Genomic DNA, 19,622 nt, shown 5'->3' on the forward strand with positions numbered 1-19,622 from the left:
TTGTGTTTCATATTGTATATTCACTGTATTAAAGTCACTTTTCATTAGAGCTTTATATGTTTTGTCTTGTTGCGGCGGATGGCAGAACCCACTTAGAGCAGGCAGGTTTTGGGACTTCAGGGGTGCCTCTCTCTGAATTGAGGTGCCCTATAACACCAGCATTTTATGTGCATTGTTCTTTGCTCAGAAAAAGACAAATAACCAAAAAAAAGTTTTGTAAATATTTTACTTAAAACTGATGAGCTTTCATTTGGATATTTTGCCTTCAAATGCCCCATAAAACCTATTTATTCTTTAGCTAGGAGAATGTAGAGACTAAAACACCAGTCAGTCAAGTCACAAGCTATTTCAGTTCCATTTGGGTTCAGTTTAGTACCAAATACCCTAAGATTGGAATATGACACATTTCAGGAAACTTTATGAAAGTCTATCTATCATACATCAGTGGTTTTGAGTGGAAAGTTACAGTCAAGTAAAATTTTGTTCAATTAAAATATAAAATGGACACTATGTAGCTTTTCTGCAAATATGTAATCATGTACACATGTAGCAACTGAGAACATTTAACGATATTAAACATGAAATTTATACTAACTTATAAGTAACTTTCAGGTGAAATCCTTGCAAAAATTACTATCTATTTTCTCAGTGATTTGAACCACAGACATCCCTAAGGTTTAATACATGAGAGCAGCACTCTGTTATAAAAAATAAATGAGAGAATTGGTGCCAGAGGTGAGATGCCTGAAATGCACTGATTTGAAACAAAAATTAAAGGAAAGCCTGAAGAAATGGCAACTCATTTTACAAGGCTTTTTCTATAAAATAAGTTGGATCAATACAGGATGGTCATATCAGGAATAGAGGATTGAATTTTACTGGTGTGTGTGTGTGTGTGTGTGTGTATGTGTGTGTGTCTGAGAGTGAGAGAGAGAGAGAGAGAGAAAGAGAGAGAGGTTGATCCCAATTCTCAATCAAGTCAAAAATATCAAAGTTACCAGGAAGTTTAATTACCCCATACAGCATGAAGAAAGCATATCTCTATAACACCAGAAAACTAAGCACTAGCGAATCTTTCAGCATCATCAATTAGTTATGACTTTGCACATCTTCTGTCAAATTTAATTATTTGTTTAATTTTAAATTAGTGTTAGCCACTTCAAAGCCTTTAAAACCAATAAAGAGCAACGTATTAGAAATTCCACCGGTGAGACTGGTAACTATTTCACAGCTCAGGAAATTCAGTTTGTAACACTGTAATCTGTGGGAGGTTCTGTATTCCCCACCCACCTACTGGACAGTGGGGCTGTGCAACACCAGGGGAAGCTAACAGGACTGAGGGAGACCAGACTTAGAAGATTCAGGAGGCAGGATGAGAGAAGAGAGGCGTGAAGAAGCTATGCTTGCTTCTCAGTCTGGGGCTTGTACCAGAGACTTTGGAGCAAGGACAGAGACAGAAGAGACAGGGGTGAGAAGATCCTCCCATCAGGAGAGGAATCACAATGGCAACCTTTATCTTGATTTGCATTTGCACTGTACTGTAGTGGATGGCAGAACCTATTTAGAGCAGGCAAGTTTGTATGTCTTGGGGTTCACTTGGGCCTTCTAACGAGTTTAGCCAACATTTGCCTGGGTGGATACATGTGATCATTAGAAGGGCATTATAATTGTAAAATTAATATTTTTCCAATCAGAGGCTAAACAGAAGCCTAATTCATGATTTAATGACTTTTTTTCCTGCTATGACTCTTAGGTGCTATTCATTTCTAAGTTCTTAATATACCTGCTCACTCTTTCTGCTACTGCTTTGTCCTGAAATTTTGAATAGATTTGCCTTTTATCATTCTTCTTCCTAGGTGCTTAGAAGGATAAATAGTATTATCAAGGTGTACTGCAAAAGTGAATACATTTTAATAGGATTATGATAACAGAATCTTTATCCAGTGACTGTTACAAAGAGACGAGAAGAGGAGACTTCTGTTTTAAGATTATAGTCTTTGAAATGGAAAGAGGATAATCTTATTAGCTTGGCAATTGATGTACAGCACTCAGAGTCATGTTTCTTGTTTGTAAAAAGAACCATTTCAGGTGAACATGCTGTTGACTGGCTACTGGTATAACATTCATCACAGCACAAGAATGAAAGAAAATAGAGTCCAAAAACCATCTTGCACATCCTAAACCTGCTGCAGTCCCTTTTTCTCTGAATCTCAAAGGCAATCTGACACCTTAGTAGCTAAAAATGTCCAGCTGCTATGTGAAAATAGGAGATAAATGAAGCCATGTACAGACACATACTCTCATGGAGATACTGGTAGAAATATTTCCACTTGAACTACAAAGTAATTTAATGAGTTTAGGCTTTTCTACACTTAAGAAAAAAGAAAAACATTTAAAACTGAACATGAACTGTTGGTTTGAAAAGGGATACTGACATTAGAAAAGTATTCATCCTAGAAAAATTTGGGTCTGTCTCTGGTGAAACCAGCAGAAAAAGAGAGTGTAGTCTGGCAGACATTGAGTTTGAGCCATGGTCTAAAGGAGCTCTAAGGGGGACAGGTAAGGCCAGCGTCTGGGAAGCCACTACAGGGAGTCAGGAGAAGGTGGCAACTGGGAAGCCCGCCTTTGTGACAAAGCTCACTGGAGCTATGGCTGGTGAACAGCTCTCCCCGCTGTGTGGAACAGTCTCGGTGTCTACCGGAAGGTCTACTCACAAGCACAGAGCAGCTCAGAAGGCAAGGCTACCCTGGGTGGCGTTTGCGTCAACCCTGGCTTTCCTCTTCACTGACAGTGTCTCCACTCCAAAAGAAGCAGTTTCTCTAGCATTCAAAAATAACAGTACTACCATTACACACTAACTCTTGCTATTTTAACCAGAAAAATGTTAACACTAGGAGTTTTCCATTGATGTCATGGCTTTGAACTAGTTTTAATGATCAGTTCACCAAGTTCTAAGGTATGAGGCTATTGTAGAGGAAGAATTATATAACTCATGGGCATGTCAAGCATTAATCTTTAGATGTGAGATTTTGGCGGTCGGGATGTTGGACCCTGTCCTGGAGATGACAGGAGAGTGAGTGGAGGTGCCTCTCCTAGAGGTGTTATCACCAAATGAGAGAGAAGTGCTTCAACATGTAACAACTTGTTCTGCTGTATGTACTTGATAATACCAAGGTGTGTGCTAGATAAGTATCAGTCTGGTTCTATTGAAAATGAGTTTGTGTCAACCAGCAATTGATAATAAGGAAGATGCCTTTAAAATATCACTTATGATTTGAACCACCCATGATCAAATCCTGTCTCCCAAAACACATTTCCCTGAACTTGAAACCTGACAGGGATTAGCAATCTTTTAAGCAGATTAAACATTATCCTTCTATTCTAAGGGTTTCACTATCACTCTGCTACTCTGGGATCCACCCATTGGTACCACACTTGGCTCTCTCCATTTTGTAGATATGAAAGTGAAGGAGAGAATAATATTCTTTTTTCATATCTCCAGAGTCAAAGGAATCATCAGTGAACTGTGTTTTATCCATGACTTCATATAGATAAGCAGAAATAACCTCCCCCACCCCTGATCAAAGAAAGAGGAGATTCCCTCTAGAAAGCCCCAGAAAATTACAAACATAAGACTTTGGAGACCACAGTGTTACCTCTGAACAATGTCTCCATCCTTCTTTTCTGGAATAGCAAATCTCTAATGCATAATTCTAACTTCTATAACATTAAATATCTAATGTCTACTTTTTTTTTTTTTTTTGTCATGCAATGATCCCATGCAGGCTAGAGACCATAAAGTACTTGTCTTCAATGCCCAGGGGCTGGTTCTCAGTGAAGGGTTACAGCTGGAGAGGCCACTGCAGAAAGGGCCAGGAGCACAGGTTTGGGTCATTGTCACAAAGACACCTATAAAGAAGGGAAAGCCCCTGTCCAAGAAACAGGAGTCTAGTCCCTGTTACTCTTAGCTGCCAATGAATGAATCTGGCACAGCGTCTCTCCAGTTCCAGCTCCCCATCACGAAGACAAGGTGGTCCCCTGTCCGGCCATCCTCCCCAGGCTTGGCGAGGTTCATTTGCCAGACAGGGCACTACATGACCAACTCCAGCTGTGCAGAGAAGAGGCATTTTATGGAACATGGTAGACCCAAATCTTGATAAAAACATCATATATATTATCTACTATCAAAGGAGTTAGCAAAAGGCTTGGAAACAGTGATATAAAAGCCCCCAACTTTTCTCTTCTCTAAATGATTATTCTCTAGGAAACTAATGAACTAGATTCATTAACAGGCAAGGAAAAAAACCTAAATGTCTCTTGCAAAAATTGTCAGGAGAACCTAAAAAATGTAAGGATTGTTCAGGCTTACATGCTAACCTATGCCTGCTGACTGGAATTCTGAAGGACACTGGATTCTGAAGGACACAGGATTAATACAAATCCAGGCATCTGCTTCATCAGTGCTGAGAAGGCATGAAGGTGAAAAGAAACCGAAGAGCTGATAAAACAGGAGATAAAGTTTGAATTACCACAGAGGGATTTTAAATGAATTGTCATTACTTTGAAAAATAAGAAATGTCCAAATTAATAACCAATAAGTTAAAGGTCTAAACACAGATTGTATCAACACAAGTCCATAGAAAATCTGGTTATTTGAACACCTCTGTAAACTTCAGCACATAGGGTACCCTACTACATGACCATAGCACACCAGCCCAGCTAAGAAATACTCATTCATATTATTTCATATAAAGTCCATACTTAAGTTTCTCCTGTTGTCTTTACAATATTTACATGTCTTTATATGTAGTTGGGGTCGGAGGGGCCAATCAAAGTTCACATAGTGTATTTGGATTCTGTGTTTCTCTTTAGTCCTTTTGTAACAAGAACTGTATTTGTCTATTTGTTTTTTATCATATTTATTTTCACTAAGAAAGCCACCTCTCTTATAAAATGGGTTCTGAATTTGTTGGGTTGTTGCCTGATGACTGTGTTGTGAGTTGGACAGTTTGGTTAAGAGCACCATGTAGGTGATTCTTCTCACACATCAGGAGTCAGTGTCCCCCGACCCATGATGTTAGGCAAGGCAGAGTCCCCAAAACTTTCCATTATAGAGCTATATTGCCCATCTATAATAATATAAATTATAAATTTATATAATATAAATTTCATAAGATTATGAAATTGTTTTAACTCTTCAAAATGATTTTAGCATCCTCCTGTATTATATTCTTCCTACTATTAGAATTTCAACAGTGACTCTAATTCCTTCATTCCTTCTATTTGGTAGATTTGGTAGCTAACATGCTCCTTTCAGAAAGAGTGTTCCTCACCTCTTTTTCATTTTCTTTCCAGTATCACAATGAGCCCACTGATTTTTAAGATTTCTGTTTATTGAGTTTTTTTTTTAAAGATTTATTTATTTGTGCATATAGAACTGGGGTACAGGCCAGAGGCTCAGGGGCAGTGAGAGGCTTCACCAGAGACAGAGTGGAGAGCAGAACAGGCAGATCGACGAAGTACACTGCTGAGGGGAGTAGCTGTTGGGTCAAGAGAGGTCTGCCTCGCCATGTGGTCACCTCCGGGGCAGGTGGGAATCGAACTCATGCAGAAGTGGCTTTTAGATTCTCAGTGCTGTGCTTTTACCCACTGCGCCACCAGGGAGGGCCCGTTTATTGAGTTTTAATCTTTCAGATTTATAATTATAATGATGCTCAGATTTTCCAAATTGTGACAAGGTGCCCATTCAGTTTGTCTCCTGTAAATACATGTGGGTGTGAGTGTGCTTCATGATTCCTTTAGATTTTGGCAAGTTCTTTAATCTCTTTTTCTCCAACCTTATTGAGGTGTAATTAAAAATTATACTGCAATATATTTAAAGTGTACAACATGATGATTTGATGTATGGCTACATTGTGAAATGATTCCCACAAACAAGTTAATTAACACATCCATCACCTCAGTTACATTTTTTTGTGTAAGAAAACCTAAAATCTATTCTCTTAGCAAATTTCAAGTATACTGCCTAGTATTAATTATAATTACCATGCTGTAATTAAATTTTCAGAATTAATTCATCTTCTTAACTGAAAGTTTGCATCCTTTGACCAAATTCTTCCCTTTTCTTCTACCCTCTGCCCCTGTCACCACAATTCTACTCTATTTCTATGAATTTGATCTTTTCTTCTTTTTCCTCCTTCCTTCTCCCTGATCCCTCCTTTCTCCTTCCTCCTCCTCCTTCTTTTAGTTCTCATATAAGCAGCACCACACAGTACTTATCTTTCTCTTCCTGGCTTACTCACTTAGCATAACACCCTTAGACTCACCCATGTTATTACAAATGGCAGAATTTCCTTTCCTTTTAAAGTTGAATATATTCCACTATATGTAGATAGACATATTTATAGGTATAACATTTGCTACATGGCATCACTATTCACCTGAGAACTTACCATGCCTTAAGTGCTTCCCTCTTCATTATCTCCCCTTATGTCCCCCCCACCCCCCCGTTCCAGGTCCAGAGCTCACTGTTTTTCTCCTGCATTATTTCAACAATCGCATGCAATCCCTCTCCCCAGCTTCTTGCATCTCAATCTGCTTTTCTCCATCTGTCCCAGAATCATCTTCATAAAGACACATTTTATCATGTCACTGTGCTTCTGAAACACTTTACATCTTATTGACCAGTGACAGACATAACCCCACCTCCTAGTGTGACACACAACTCAGCCAAAGCTATGTCTCTTCACCCCGCCTAACAGTGCCTCTATCACACCAAACACACTAAGTTCTTCCACAGATGCTTTTGCAGGTGCCATTTTTCCCTAAAGTAAGCCTTTGTTTCTGGGCTTCCTCCTTCATGTGTAAATAAAGGTCACATTTTCTCTATTCTTTTTCCTTAAATACATGTTCCCCATCTCCTCAAGCAGAATCTTTCTTTCTTTCTTTCTTTCTTCATTTTCTAAATATATATGTGTGTGCATATACACACGTGTGTTTATATATACATAAGTACACATATATGTGTGTATACATATATACGTGTGTGTGTGTGTATTATTGGGGTGCCCAGGTGTAATCCCCATAAAATTCTAACCACAAAGTCACCTGTGAACCATCACCACAGTCTCTTGTGCTCTTCCCTCCCCAGTTCTGACCCCTCTCCCTACTCCTCTCCTGTTGAATGTCTCTGATTTATCTTTTGTTCCCAGGCAGAATTAATTGCATCTCCACAGTCTCTCCTTATCCCTGTTACCTCTGTTCTTCCATCTGTAAAGTGGGGGTAATCAAAGAACTTACCTTGTAAGGTGATTATGAAGATTAGACGAGTTAATATGCATAAAACATAATAAAAGCTTACTCTAAACCTTAGTAAGTATGCTGTGAGTGCATTAGTTACTATTGCTGTTATCATTATAATTATTATACTGTCACTGTATCTCCGATAATGGTTTATTGCAGATGCTTTTTCTATATTGGTTATTTAGTCATTCTTTTCCAACAGATTGTAAATTTTCCATTGGCATCTCTTACTTTGTCTACTGTGTTAGTATATTGTAGTTTCTTTATAAACATTTGTTGAACTTAACTGGTTGTTCCAATTTAATTAAGCAGCCTATTCAATGAAAAAAAATTAACTGATTTTCCTTGAATCAACACATTTTTTATTGAACTAATTACTTTGGCATTTGATAGACATCTTTTCACTTCAATTTTTCTTTTAATTGTGTTAATACAAGCATGAAGGTTAAATGACTTGCTGAAATAAAAGAGTAGTTATTCATGATAGAAAATGTAGATTTCTTCTACTTCATGTTCCCCAATAAGACAACTTTTCCTTTTTTTAAGTAAAATAGAGTATCTCTAGTCAACAGGGGCTACTGGAACTATCTTTAATTTCCAGTAAGATCTTACTAGCTCCTCATTCTTAGACCTTGTGTCAAGTGAAGGGCGCATACAAGAGTTAGCGTAGTTGAATATTTGCTTAAAGAATAAAGCACTCTATTGGAAAAAAGTGGATGGAGATAGAACAGATTTAGTGGAGCACACTGAAAATATATGCTCATTTGTAGATGTCAGTGGTGCAAAACAAAACTTTCCAGAAAAGCAACAGCAGACTTTTCTCCCATTTAAGAACCTCCAATTACATATGCAGCTACTTAACAAAAAGAAATCTCAAAATCTTGTTAAAGCTATGATATCATTTTCTGTAGCTCTTCCTTCCACAGAGCCTGCCCTTGGCATCAAGGTCATACTGCCCAGCCCAGGGAGTGCACTTTGGCTGGTTCTAAGCCATTCTCCATATAAATGTTTGGCTGAGGAGGGGCTTCTGACACAGTTCTGGGTTCTGAGGCGGCACAAAAGAGTATCAGATGGGAAGTTTGTCTTGTTTTCTTTAAAAAAAAAAAAAAAGATGTGGGAGAAGCAGCTATTGTGTTTTCCTGTCTCTTGGTAGTGTTTGCTGAAGACGTACTTGGAGCTTCTGAAGTCACCACACACTGTGCAGGACAAACACAGGCAGCACTGAGCATGGCAAAACAGCCAGATGAAAGAAACTGGGTCCCTCATGAAATATTCGAGGTTCCAAAAAACCCAAACTTCTCTGTCTCAGGACACCAGATTACAAGAGATAGTGTGTTTGATGCCTCTCAGTTACGAAACATCTCAACTTTTATACATAGATGCCCCTAAGTAATCCTGACACACTTATTTTTTTTTATTTATAACAGTTTATTTTTACATCATTTTGTATGACACACTGATTTTTAAGAGGGAAGCTGAGGTGTGATAGGTGTGATTTTTAAGAGGGAAGCTGAGGTGTGAAGCTACGCTAACTCTTGTATGCGCTCTTCACTTGACACAAGGTCTAAGAATGAGGAGCTAGTAAGATCTTACCGGAAATTAAAGATTTTTAAGAGGGAAGCTGAGGGTTTTCACATCTACCATGACTTTTCTAGAAGAGAAGCTGCCAGCTTTGCCACATGGCTGTGAGAAGGAACCAAATGACTAGCATAGGCTCTGGAGTTGGGGAACCCAGGTTCAGACCCCTCCTTTGCAGCTCTCCAGCTGTGTGGTCTCAGGCAAGTCACTAACTTCGACTGAACCTCATTGCAAAATGCCCACCAGAAGAGCCACCTCAGAGGTTTATAGAGAGTACTCAATGGAATAATGGAATAATAAAAGGCCTGTCAAGTAAGAAGCCAAATAAATGTTAGTTTCTCTTCCCCTAATTAATCCTTTGCCAAGATGAAACACTAACTCAGTTTATTAGACCATTAATTCAAATGCTTTCTTTCCAGCAGGAATTACTCTGACAGCAGAGCTGGTACCATTAAGAGGAATTTCTACTGAAAAGGTTCCATTCTTAACATTTCTCCTGTGAAGACTAGCACTGAGGTAGAAGGGATCAAGTGGGTTACTTTCAAGCTTAGAGAAAATCAATGTGGTGATAACCACCTGGCAAGGGTTTAGACTTCCTTAATTGTTTCATTGTCACACTTTATAAAGGTCATGTATGTGCCATTAATGGGTCCTAGTAGAAGTGTCTTATAGTAAGTTTTCATCCAAATTATTTCCATATTTCTTGACATCCCATCTAAAGCTAATCCTGTTACTGATAGCATTATCAGCCTCCCAATACAATGAAGACACTATCTAATGGATACGCTGTTTGGAGTACAGAAAGAGAAATAGAAGTTGGTATTAACAAGGAGACTTTGGCAAAGCAATATAGGCTCTTGGAAAGTTACTTCCTCCTCTTCCCCCACCCCCATTATAATAATTGGACAGCAGTCATGTTGATTTGAAGTCATTGATCTGGATTTCTGTACTAACAGTTGCAACAGATATGGTAGCATTTTACTGGAATACCATTTGAAATCAAAAGTCTTTAAAATGCATTTACATTTGCATAAAATGCATTTACATTGTGACCTAGAAATTCCACTTCTAGGAATTTCTTTTAAAGAAAGAATTAAGGATCTGTACAAGAGTTTTTCAAGAATTTTCTTGCAGTAAGAAACCAATTTAGTATTCAACTTCACAAGAATATTTAAATTATGAGATGTCCACCCAGAGAAATACTATGCAAGCATTGAAAATGAAGTTACTGGGCCCTCCCTGGTGACACAGTGGGTTAAAGCACAGCACTAAGAAGCTAAAGCCACTTCAGCATGAGTTCCATCCCTGCCTGCCCCAGAGGTGACCACATGGCAGACAGACCTCTCCTGACCCGCCCATTTCCCTCCTCAGCAGTGTACTTAGTAGATCTGCCTGTTCTGCTCCCCACTCTGACTCTGGTGAATCCTCTCACCGCCCCCACACCTCTGGCCTGTACCTTCCAGTTCTGTATGAATAAATAAATAAAACTTTTAAAAAAGAAAAGAAAGTTACAGTACAACATTTATTTACAGAGAAAGATGTCCATGATATAGCACTTTGAAAGAAACCATCAGTTGTCTGTACGGTGTTTTACAGGATTTATAAAAACAAGTATATGTCTATCAAAACCTCAATAACTACATATCAAGGTAAATATAAACAATGTTTCCATTAAGGATTTTCATATTTTTATGTGTACAAATTAATTGTGTATTAAAGAAAAATAAGTTTTAAAAACCCAGAAGAAGAATTCGTAAAGTGTGGTTGTTTTTTTTTTTTAAAGATTTATATGTTTATTGCAGAGAAAAACTAGGGTGGAGGCCAGAAGAGTCACCAGAGACAGAATGAGGAGCATAACAGTTTACTGAAATATACTGCTGAGGGGAGCAGTGGGTGAGACTGAAGAGTTCCGTGGACCTTATGTGGGCCAACTCCCTGGCTGGGGACTGAACTCAGTGCTGAGACTTAATCCCTAGGCTACAGGGAAGCACATAAGTAAAGTATTGTTAAATTAATAGAAAATAGATCCCTTTATTATCCATTCTGTGGATTCTGAGCTCTGACTTTTGAAATTCTTTCAGATTTGAATTTAAGAAATTGAAAATTAAAAGACTGAAGACAAACTCCCAGGGTCAGACGGTCTTATGGTTGCTCTCCTGCTTTAAAGCTCTGGGCGATTTGGTTCTTATTGTAAGCTCATCATTGTCACACAGAAGCTGGAACACAGGTGAGCTCTCTAGCTAGCTAGGGATGGTACCCAGCTACAAATGCCAGAAGTGCCCACATCCTGCACTGAGACTCAATGAAATTTTACACACTTTTCTGCCTGTGCTTAGTCAACTCTTTGGAGCTCCAGGGATTTTCTTCAAAAGGAAAGAAACTGGCTGGTACCCACACTGGGACATATGGTTGTCTCTTCTACGTGGACGAATGCTCTGGTCTGTATCAGAGTCAGTCCCTTGCCCAGCCTAGACTTACTTGTAACATTATTATTATTGTAGCTGGTGCTTACTGATTATTTCTATGTTCCATGGAGCCTATCGAGCACTTTTCACACATTATTGTATGTAAACTCTAGAAAATGAATGCTATAATTACCCCCACCTTATTGATGAGGAAATAATTCACCCAAGATTACCTAGCCAGTAAAGGGTAGACTAGAATCAAAATAAGAATACATACAGATCTACTTGGATTTTATTAGATTCTCTTAACCAAATGAATGCATGTTTATAACTCACCTTGGGGAGGGAGTTCAATTGGCCAACCCTGGATCTCTCAAACCAAAATAATAGTGATCCCAAGAAAATACTAAATGACCTGGGTAAGCATAGCGCTGATTCTGCTTCACAGCTGTGCCCTTGACCGCTGGTGGCAAGGACGACCAAGACATAACCAAGACGCCTGTGTTCAGCTTCACATCGGCATGCTTAAACTTGTCCTTAACTTCTCTAAACCTCAGATCCGTATATAGAAAATGAAATGTAAAACACTTGTCCTAGGCATCTCATTGGTGAGTAGCAAAGGAGACAATGTATGTGTAAGCACTTCTAAGAGTACAAGGGCAGGGAATCTTGATTAACCCTGCATACAAATTACTTTTGCCCTCACAATCCAAAAGCAATGTAACTTTCATTATAGCATTTGGAGAAAAAAAAAAAAAAAAAAACTGAGCAAAGGACCTTAGAAACACAGGGAAACCATAATGCAAAAAATTCCCATGTGTAATGCTTCTCTGTATTTAGCATTCAATTTAATAAGTCCAGAGGAAAGTCATTGACTCAACGCTCCCTTCTCCTATCTAATGCTCTCTGATTTAATGTTTCCTCTCTGAGTGAGTGAACTTTTGAACAACAGGAATTTTTCCCATCGGACTTAAGACTCTCCTGGGACTTGCCCTTAGCAAATCTCCTTAGTCATTTTGGTTTCTGTTCCCTGAGAGCAGACCGGAGCTTTGTGGTGAGTTGATACACATTCGTTTTAACTTAGAATGATATTTGGCTCAGTGATTCAAAAGTATTAAACCAAGGCTAAGGCTTATACTTGCATGAAAAACTAATCTTTTAAAGAGTGTATCTCTAGGGGTAGAGAAGAAAGGGGTTTTTCTTGACTATATTTTACATTGTAAAAGCAGTATATGTCGATGTTAGAAATTCAAACAGTACAAAGTAAAAAAGTCCATCCATTGTACACTGACCCTTCCTGTGGGTAAAAACCTGACATAGAATTCTGTGATTAAACAAGCAAATGGATATAATGATATATATATGCGTATGTATACATATATATATAGATAATTATCTATCTATGAATATAGATAACCGAGCGGTAGATAGACAGATAGATGATAGATAGATAGACAAACAGACAGGTAGATAGATCCTCTTGTATAGCTCTCAGTTTAAAAACATCTGCAGCATTCCATTGCATGGTTATACCACAAATTATTTAAATATTTTTCTTCAACTATGTATTTGGTTGTTCATTGATTTCTTTTTAAAGATTTTATTTATTTATTCACATAGAACTGGGGTGCAGGCCAGAGATGCGGAGGGTGAGAGGATTCACCAGAGACAGAGTGGGGAGCAGAACAGGCAGATCAACAAAGTACACTGCTGAGGGGAGCAGTGGGAGGGTCAGGAGAGGTCTGCCACGCCATGTGGGTCTCCTCTGGGGCAGGCGGGAATCGAACTCATGCGGAAGTGGCTTAGCTTCTTAGTGCTGTGCTTTAACCCGCTGAGCCACCAGGGAGGGCCTTGTTCATTGATTTTTAAGGTGCTGCAATCTACCTTCTCACATGTCACATGTTCAATGATGTCAGTACCCAGAGAGGAAGACTTGAAAGTAAAATTGACGGGTCAGAGTGATTGCATTTAAAATAATGATAGCTGTTGCAAATGACTATCTAAAGTCATTTTGCTAATTTACTCTTACCCTCTAAATGACATACAAGAGCTGACCTTCACCAGCAAAGGTTATGACTGTACAAGGAACTATCGATAATACATAGAGTTGCCTGGCATCAATGGCCCAGTGATGCTGAATTTAAATAACTATTTTTGGAACTTAGATCTGAAGAAGCTGGAAATAGCTGTCTTTAAGTTTGCTGTGAAGGGCAGGGGTCCTTACCCTGAGTAGGAGCAAGAGTGTAATGAACTGAATTGCATGATGAAGGCACCTGTGTAGTCAACACTATCCCCATGTTCCACTTACTGGGCCAAGCCTTGTTCAAGGGCTTTATTCACATTAGGTCATTTATTCCTCTTAACAACCTTATGAGGAAGGTATCTTTATCATTCCCACTTTACAGGGAAGAAAACTAAGGCATAAAGAAATCAAATAAATTTCCTAAGGTTACTCAGCTGGTAAATAATGGGGCTTAGATTTTATCCTAAGAAATGAGGTGGTTGTAACCATGTGTGCGTCTGCCTCTGTGTTCTTATTGATAACCTAAACATATTTATGAAACACCTATTTTCTGTCAGAAATGGTATGTATCATATTATCCTAATTCCTCAAAATTACTGCCAAAATGACAGAGGGGGGTGTCGTGCCCAGAGGTGTCTGATTCCAATACACCATGCTGCTTTATAGTAGCTAGTTGTCATAATCCCCACGTTATAGTTGAGGGACATGTCTTCAGAATGAAATGTGCAAGCAGACTAAATGGGGTCATCCCTGCCCGGGGCTATCACATAGATTCTCCTTCAGAGTGCCTATAGTTAGAAAGTTCCTGCAATTTTAATCACCTGCATGTGGCTGTACAGAAGCATATAGTGGCAATTTGCTATCTTCTATACAGTGTGAGCTCAAATTGTCCACTTTGAAACTGAAGCAGAATTTGTCTCCCAATTCCAAGTATCAACAAAGTCCATTTAAGAAGAGTTAGAGTTAGATGAGGGAGTGGGAAAGTAGCCAATCAGCACCCCCATTCTGGTTCAAGTCTACTCAGCTATGTGCCCACTGTGTAACCTTGAAAAGGTACTAAACCTCTCTGGTCACAATAGCCTCTTTTGAGAGATGATTACTAATCTTATCACCAATCTCATTATTGAGTCATGAAGGCTAATAATACTCAGCACAGATGGCTGAAGTTGGTGATGAAGTAGAAGTCACAAACTTCACATCCAGTCAGGCCTTCTCTATTGTGATGAGGGTCTGTTTTAATGCAACCAGGGACTAATACTGTTCTATCACTAAGTTGGGAGCCCAAGAGATTCCTCATTTCTTGTGATAGTCTCATGTCCTGGAAGTCAAAAGACACAAGTCCCTCATCCCTGAGTCTGCAATCCCAGTAATGAAGAGAGTGAGAGCTATGTTATTATGTCACAAAACCAACTCATATACCAGTTTGTGCTGATCAACACAGGCTAGTAGTAGACTTTGGAGGTTAATTTGGTGAACTCTTAGAAGTTTATGTTTTTGCATCCTATGGATGCTAATGTAATATAACACAACTGTTTTCCTGCACTCCACAGAGTCAGCTTAGGTGAATATGCAAATTTTACCATTATGCTGTTCAATTTTAAGGGTAATTAAATATTTGCTTTGAATTCTTCACTTGGCAATGCAAATTCATAGAAACTTTTTTTATTTCTGCACCTAAAGCTTCTTTTGCACTAAATCTTTGCCATTCATTCCTTTTCACTGACAATTCCTTTTCAACCTAACACCACAACCTTATATGAATCTCTATTGGCAAAGAAATTGTCTTTTTCCTGTTTGTGTCCACCTTTGCCCCTTTATCAGCTGGACAAGGGAGTGTTTGGGGTTTTTCCCTATGAGAAGGTCTCTGGCTTGACCATCTGTCCCAGGAACACCTTTATGAAACGGGCCAGTCCCGCCAAGTCTCTCTGGCCACACTAGCACCCAAGTGAAGCCAAGACAATATAATTTATTCAAAATGACTGTTAGAAATTGTGTGGATTTACAAAGGGTCACTTTACAGTTAAATTTAGAAAAAGAATTTAAATTCTTTTTCTAAATTCTGTCATAGTAGTTGATGTCTGCCAACAAAAACATTTCATGCCTTCTCTTTCTCAAGAGCTTGTGACTGTGTGTGTATGTGTGTGGGTGCGTGTGTGTTGGGGGGAGGGGGGCAAGTTCAGCAAAGCAAGAATTGACCAAGCCAGGCTGAGCTCAGAGCAAAATGAGGGATTTGTGTATTGTTCATTGGGGTAATAATGAGATGGTTCAGCTGCAGATACCACTTGGTATCTTCTCTCAACAGGCATCTCCCCTGTCTTTCTCAGGTTTTCATACACCAGCCACCTGTTTCAAGTCTTCCTTCTCTCCCTTCCTTTAATCAGTCTTGACTCTTATCCTTGCTTCCTTTATATTTTTGCCTTTTTCATTCTTTACACTCCTAGCTCAAGACCTGGTTTCCTCTTGCCTGTAACAGCAGAACAGCCTCTAACAGACCTGCACCATGGCCACATTCACCTCACACAAGATGGTTACATCATGTCACTTCTCTGCTCCAAAACCTTCAGGGTGAATACACATAATTTTACCATTCTTTGACCAATTCTGATTTACTTTTTCAGGAATATTCCCCATTAACTGCTTAGATATTTTCCAAGTTCCAGCCAAGCTGCAAATTCCCTGTAGTCACCACCCCCAAATCACCTCATTCTGCTTTCTCTACACAGAACAAAGCTTAAAGTCTAGAAACTCCTACCCATCTTCAAATCCCAAAGTTAAACAGAACATATACATATACATTTATATTCCAATCCGGAAGTTGTTTACAGAGATTTATAGAGGCTGATAGGTATAATAAATACATAGAAGAAATGACTATTTCCTCAAAGAATTTTCCACAGAAAATAAGGCTAATGAATATTAACCAAAAAAATATTTCAAATCCAATCCTATTTATTTTTTCAACTTTACCTCCTGCTACTCCTAATATGATTCTTCTTCACCCGATAGTGTCATCATCTTATTGCCTCCTGCTTTGATTTTTTTCCTTCTTTCTTTTCCATTCACCTGAAATGCCAATTTCTCTGCCTTTCATAAGCTCCTGCTACAAACCACCTTCAAAACTTGGCTGAAAACTTCTTTGGTTTCCTTATGAGCCTGTCCTGCCTGTGCCTCTCAGCTATGGGCCCATTTCTTTGCTAGTGGCAACTCTAAGAAAGGCACCATTTGGAAATTAAATAGAATCCCCCCCCAAAAAGTCAATCACAAGCCATGCTGAAGATGTCTGAGCTTCCATGAATAAGTATAAATGATGTAATAGCAGAAACTGCATTTCCTCTTTCTTTAGACAAGATCTCTCTTCCCACTGCCCTCTGCCCAAGGTTAGGAGAGGCAGTGCAAAGCCATGCTCTGTGCTTACTCGAAGAATGAATGTGTTCAGCTGTGGACACATGTTCAGTCTAGAAATTATATTGTTATATCCTCTTTCTAGATGTGAGTATTAAAAATGTTTCATAAAACAATCTCAGTCAAATAATGGGGAAATTACATTGGGCAAGAGCTTTACAATCATCTTAGGTGTTGTAGGTAGTAAACTGCTTTATCAAATAAAGGTTTGGTCTATTATCCATCTAAAAGCCACTAGGAAATCACAATTAGAGACAGATGGCAAGCAAGGCGTTCCTTCCTTTTACCACTTAGTACATGTGATATTCCCAACAAAAGGCCACCGAATGTTTTCCTGTTTCTACACAGTGCCACATAAGCTCAGAAAAATAAACCTATTTCTACACCTGTGCAAATGACATTAAACAAAGTAACAGCTTCAAAAGTAAAATATTTTGTTATGTGGCTGAATCAAGGGACTTTTTATATAGCTTTATATATATATATATATATGTAAATTGCAATGCATAAAAAGTGCTTCTAAATCTTTAACTACCCTATACATTCAGTCTGAAACCCTCCCCAAGATAATAACATTCAAATACAAGACTCCTATATCACACAGATCATATTAGGTGTTTTTAATATAGGAAATAAATAGTACTACAAGCAAAAATCAGTTATAGAGCATTTCTTGACTATAACATCAATAGCCACAAGTTTTTAGTGTAGATGCCATTTCCCGTAACCACATACATTTCAAAATGAATTTTTACTGTCATGTTTTGAGTAATTATAAATTTAACATGGCTGTTAAACCAGCATTATAAACTATGTAATGTGAATATATATAATCCTCCATAAGCACACAGCTCTATAAGTAATAAAATACCAGATTTCAAACTCTAAAAAGTAAAAGTAGTTTTCACACTGACTTTCAAGAATATACATTTTATTATTACAATTCAGTAAACTATTTTATCAAAGTTTACATTCAAATAAAAAATCAATTGTTTCTTTTATAATCAATATCATGAAACAAGTAATTATAGCTGATATAAAATAGTTAACCTACTTACTATCGCACTTTAAATCTAAAAGGCATATGTTATTATTAAATGTTATTTTGGTTTTTTTCTTTTCAAATATATATATGCATATATATGCAAACACATATGTAGATATGAATTACTATACCAAGATATTGCTACTATCCTAATCTGTTCCACCAAACAAATTTATATCTAAGATGTTCTCATTCTGAAATATCAGTGCCCACTGGACATTTTAAAAACCCATGTGTGAAAATCTATTTTATTTAATTTCTTAGAAAACTTCTAGTTCAACCTATTTTCCTTTGTGAATTCTCCCTTGCAACATCATTTTCTCATCTTACAATTTGCAATTATTGATCTCTCAAAAAGCAAGGACATAAAGCAAAGTGAAAGAACTAGTGTAATAGGAAGATAAGAAAACAAAGTCCTATTATCCAAGTGAGCAATACCCAAGACAAGTTTTTTTTTTTATCTTAAACATATAGCACATTATAGTCATAATCAGCTTCCCACCATAGTTAGAATTATACATACACATCTCCCAAAACAAGCCTTTTAAATAAAGTATTGTAAGCAGCTTTTTAGCTTAAGAATTCAAATAGCAATGAAGTCTGATCCTTCCATCATTCATCTCTATAACTAGAAGACAAGCCCCAAAGATGTAAATCTCACCCAATGAGACAAAGATGCTGGATGCATTGTAAATTGCTAAGTCATTTCTTAATTTTAGGATCTAGCACCTCACATAGCCAAATAAAGTGAGTGGTGAGCCCATACTTTCATGCTGCCTTACGAGAGTTCCAGAACGCATGTACATCCTAAATGTACAGTGGGATCGGATTGCTAGGAGCCAGGAAACGTAGCAGGACTCAGAGACAGCAAATCTGCCCCATCTACTTATTATTCAAGCACCAGCATTTAGAATACCTAAAATGCCTGTAAGACTGCGGCTCAGCGTCCCCCTGGGGTTACTCCGAAGCAGAACCACATCTCCCCCTCATGATTACTGACTTTCCAGGAGGCAGGTACCATGGGGTAGAAATTCTTGTGCAGCGGTAAGATAACTCTTCTCTCTGAATTTTCAGAACCAGCATCCCCACCCCACATACACATGCATACATCTCTCTCTCTCTCTCTCTCTTTTTTTTTTTAAGAAAGAAAGGAGGGTTTTTCAAATAGGTGTCTAAAACATGCCGTTTACACCATGTATTTTTCCTCTACTTGCTGCTGGGTAAGGTTGTTTACAGATCTGATTAGAAAACCTGGATGTACATAAAAAGTAGCGCTTTCAATAAGATTCCTTTAGTGAAATCTGCCTTCTGCCTGCACAGACATATGTGTACATAAATAATACATTTTTATGCAAACATGCCTACATTAACAAGGACACACACGCACACCTAGATCAGTAATTAAGCTTATAGTGTCTACAAGCCCCCTTGACATTTTAGCATGCACGGTATTCAGAAGACAGAATTTTAAAAAATAATAAGCAGCTGCATATAATGCATGCCAAAGTGGCATGTTTAGAAGAGCAAATACATTACCAGACGCATTTTGAAGTTTCTGGAACACCTGCAGATAAAAGGAGACAGCGAGGTGGGTGCTGGCACTCGTTATTCCTCAGAATCACAGAGCTCCGTGACACTGTGGGGGAATGTGAGCGAGCGAGGCTGGAAACCTTTGAGTTGAGCTCACTCTAGGCTTCAGAAAGCCTCCAAGAGGGGAAAGAAAAAGGCAGCCCGCAGACAGCGAGATGAGAAACTTCTGGCTCCTCTCCAGCTCAGGAATGAATTCTCTGTAATTTGGAGACGTATAGTGATGGAAATGAAGAGAAACTTGGATTTACGGTGCATTTGCTCAGCCATGCAGAAATGG

The 19,622-nt window shown here is 38.4% G+C and overlaps 1 protein-coding gene across 1 annotated transcript in view; it reads right to left on the reverse strand.

Annotated features, from left to right (window-relative positions):
- Window positions 1-19,402, reverse strand: part of LOC101626324 (schwannomin-interacting protein 1) — a 591,244-nt gene extending 571,842 nt beyond the window's left edge. Inside the window, exon 1 of the mRNA XM_012724783.1 lies at window positions 19,292-19,402. Coding sequence (XP_012580237.1) covers window positions 19,292-19,300 — 9 coding nt within the window. The 5' untranslated portion in view covers window positions 19,301-19,402. The remainder of the gene's footprint in view (window positions 1-19,291) is intronic.
- Window positions 19,403-19,622: the final 220 nt, after the last annotated feature.

Source organism: Condylura cristata, unplaced genomic scaffold, assembly GCF_000260355.1.
Source record: "Condylura cristata isolate star-nosed mole 26May11 unplaced genomic scaffold, ConCri1.0 scaffold00014, whole genome shotgun sequence".
In the NCBI taxonomy this organism is placed as follows: Eukaryota; Metazoa; Chordata; class Mammalia; order Eulipotyphla; family Talpidae; genus Condylura; species Condylura cristata.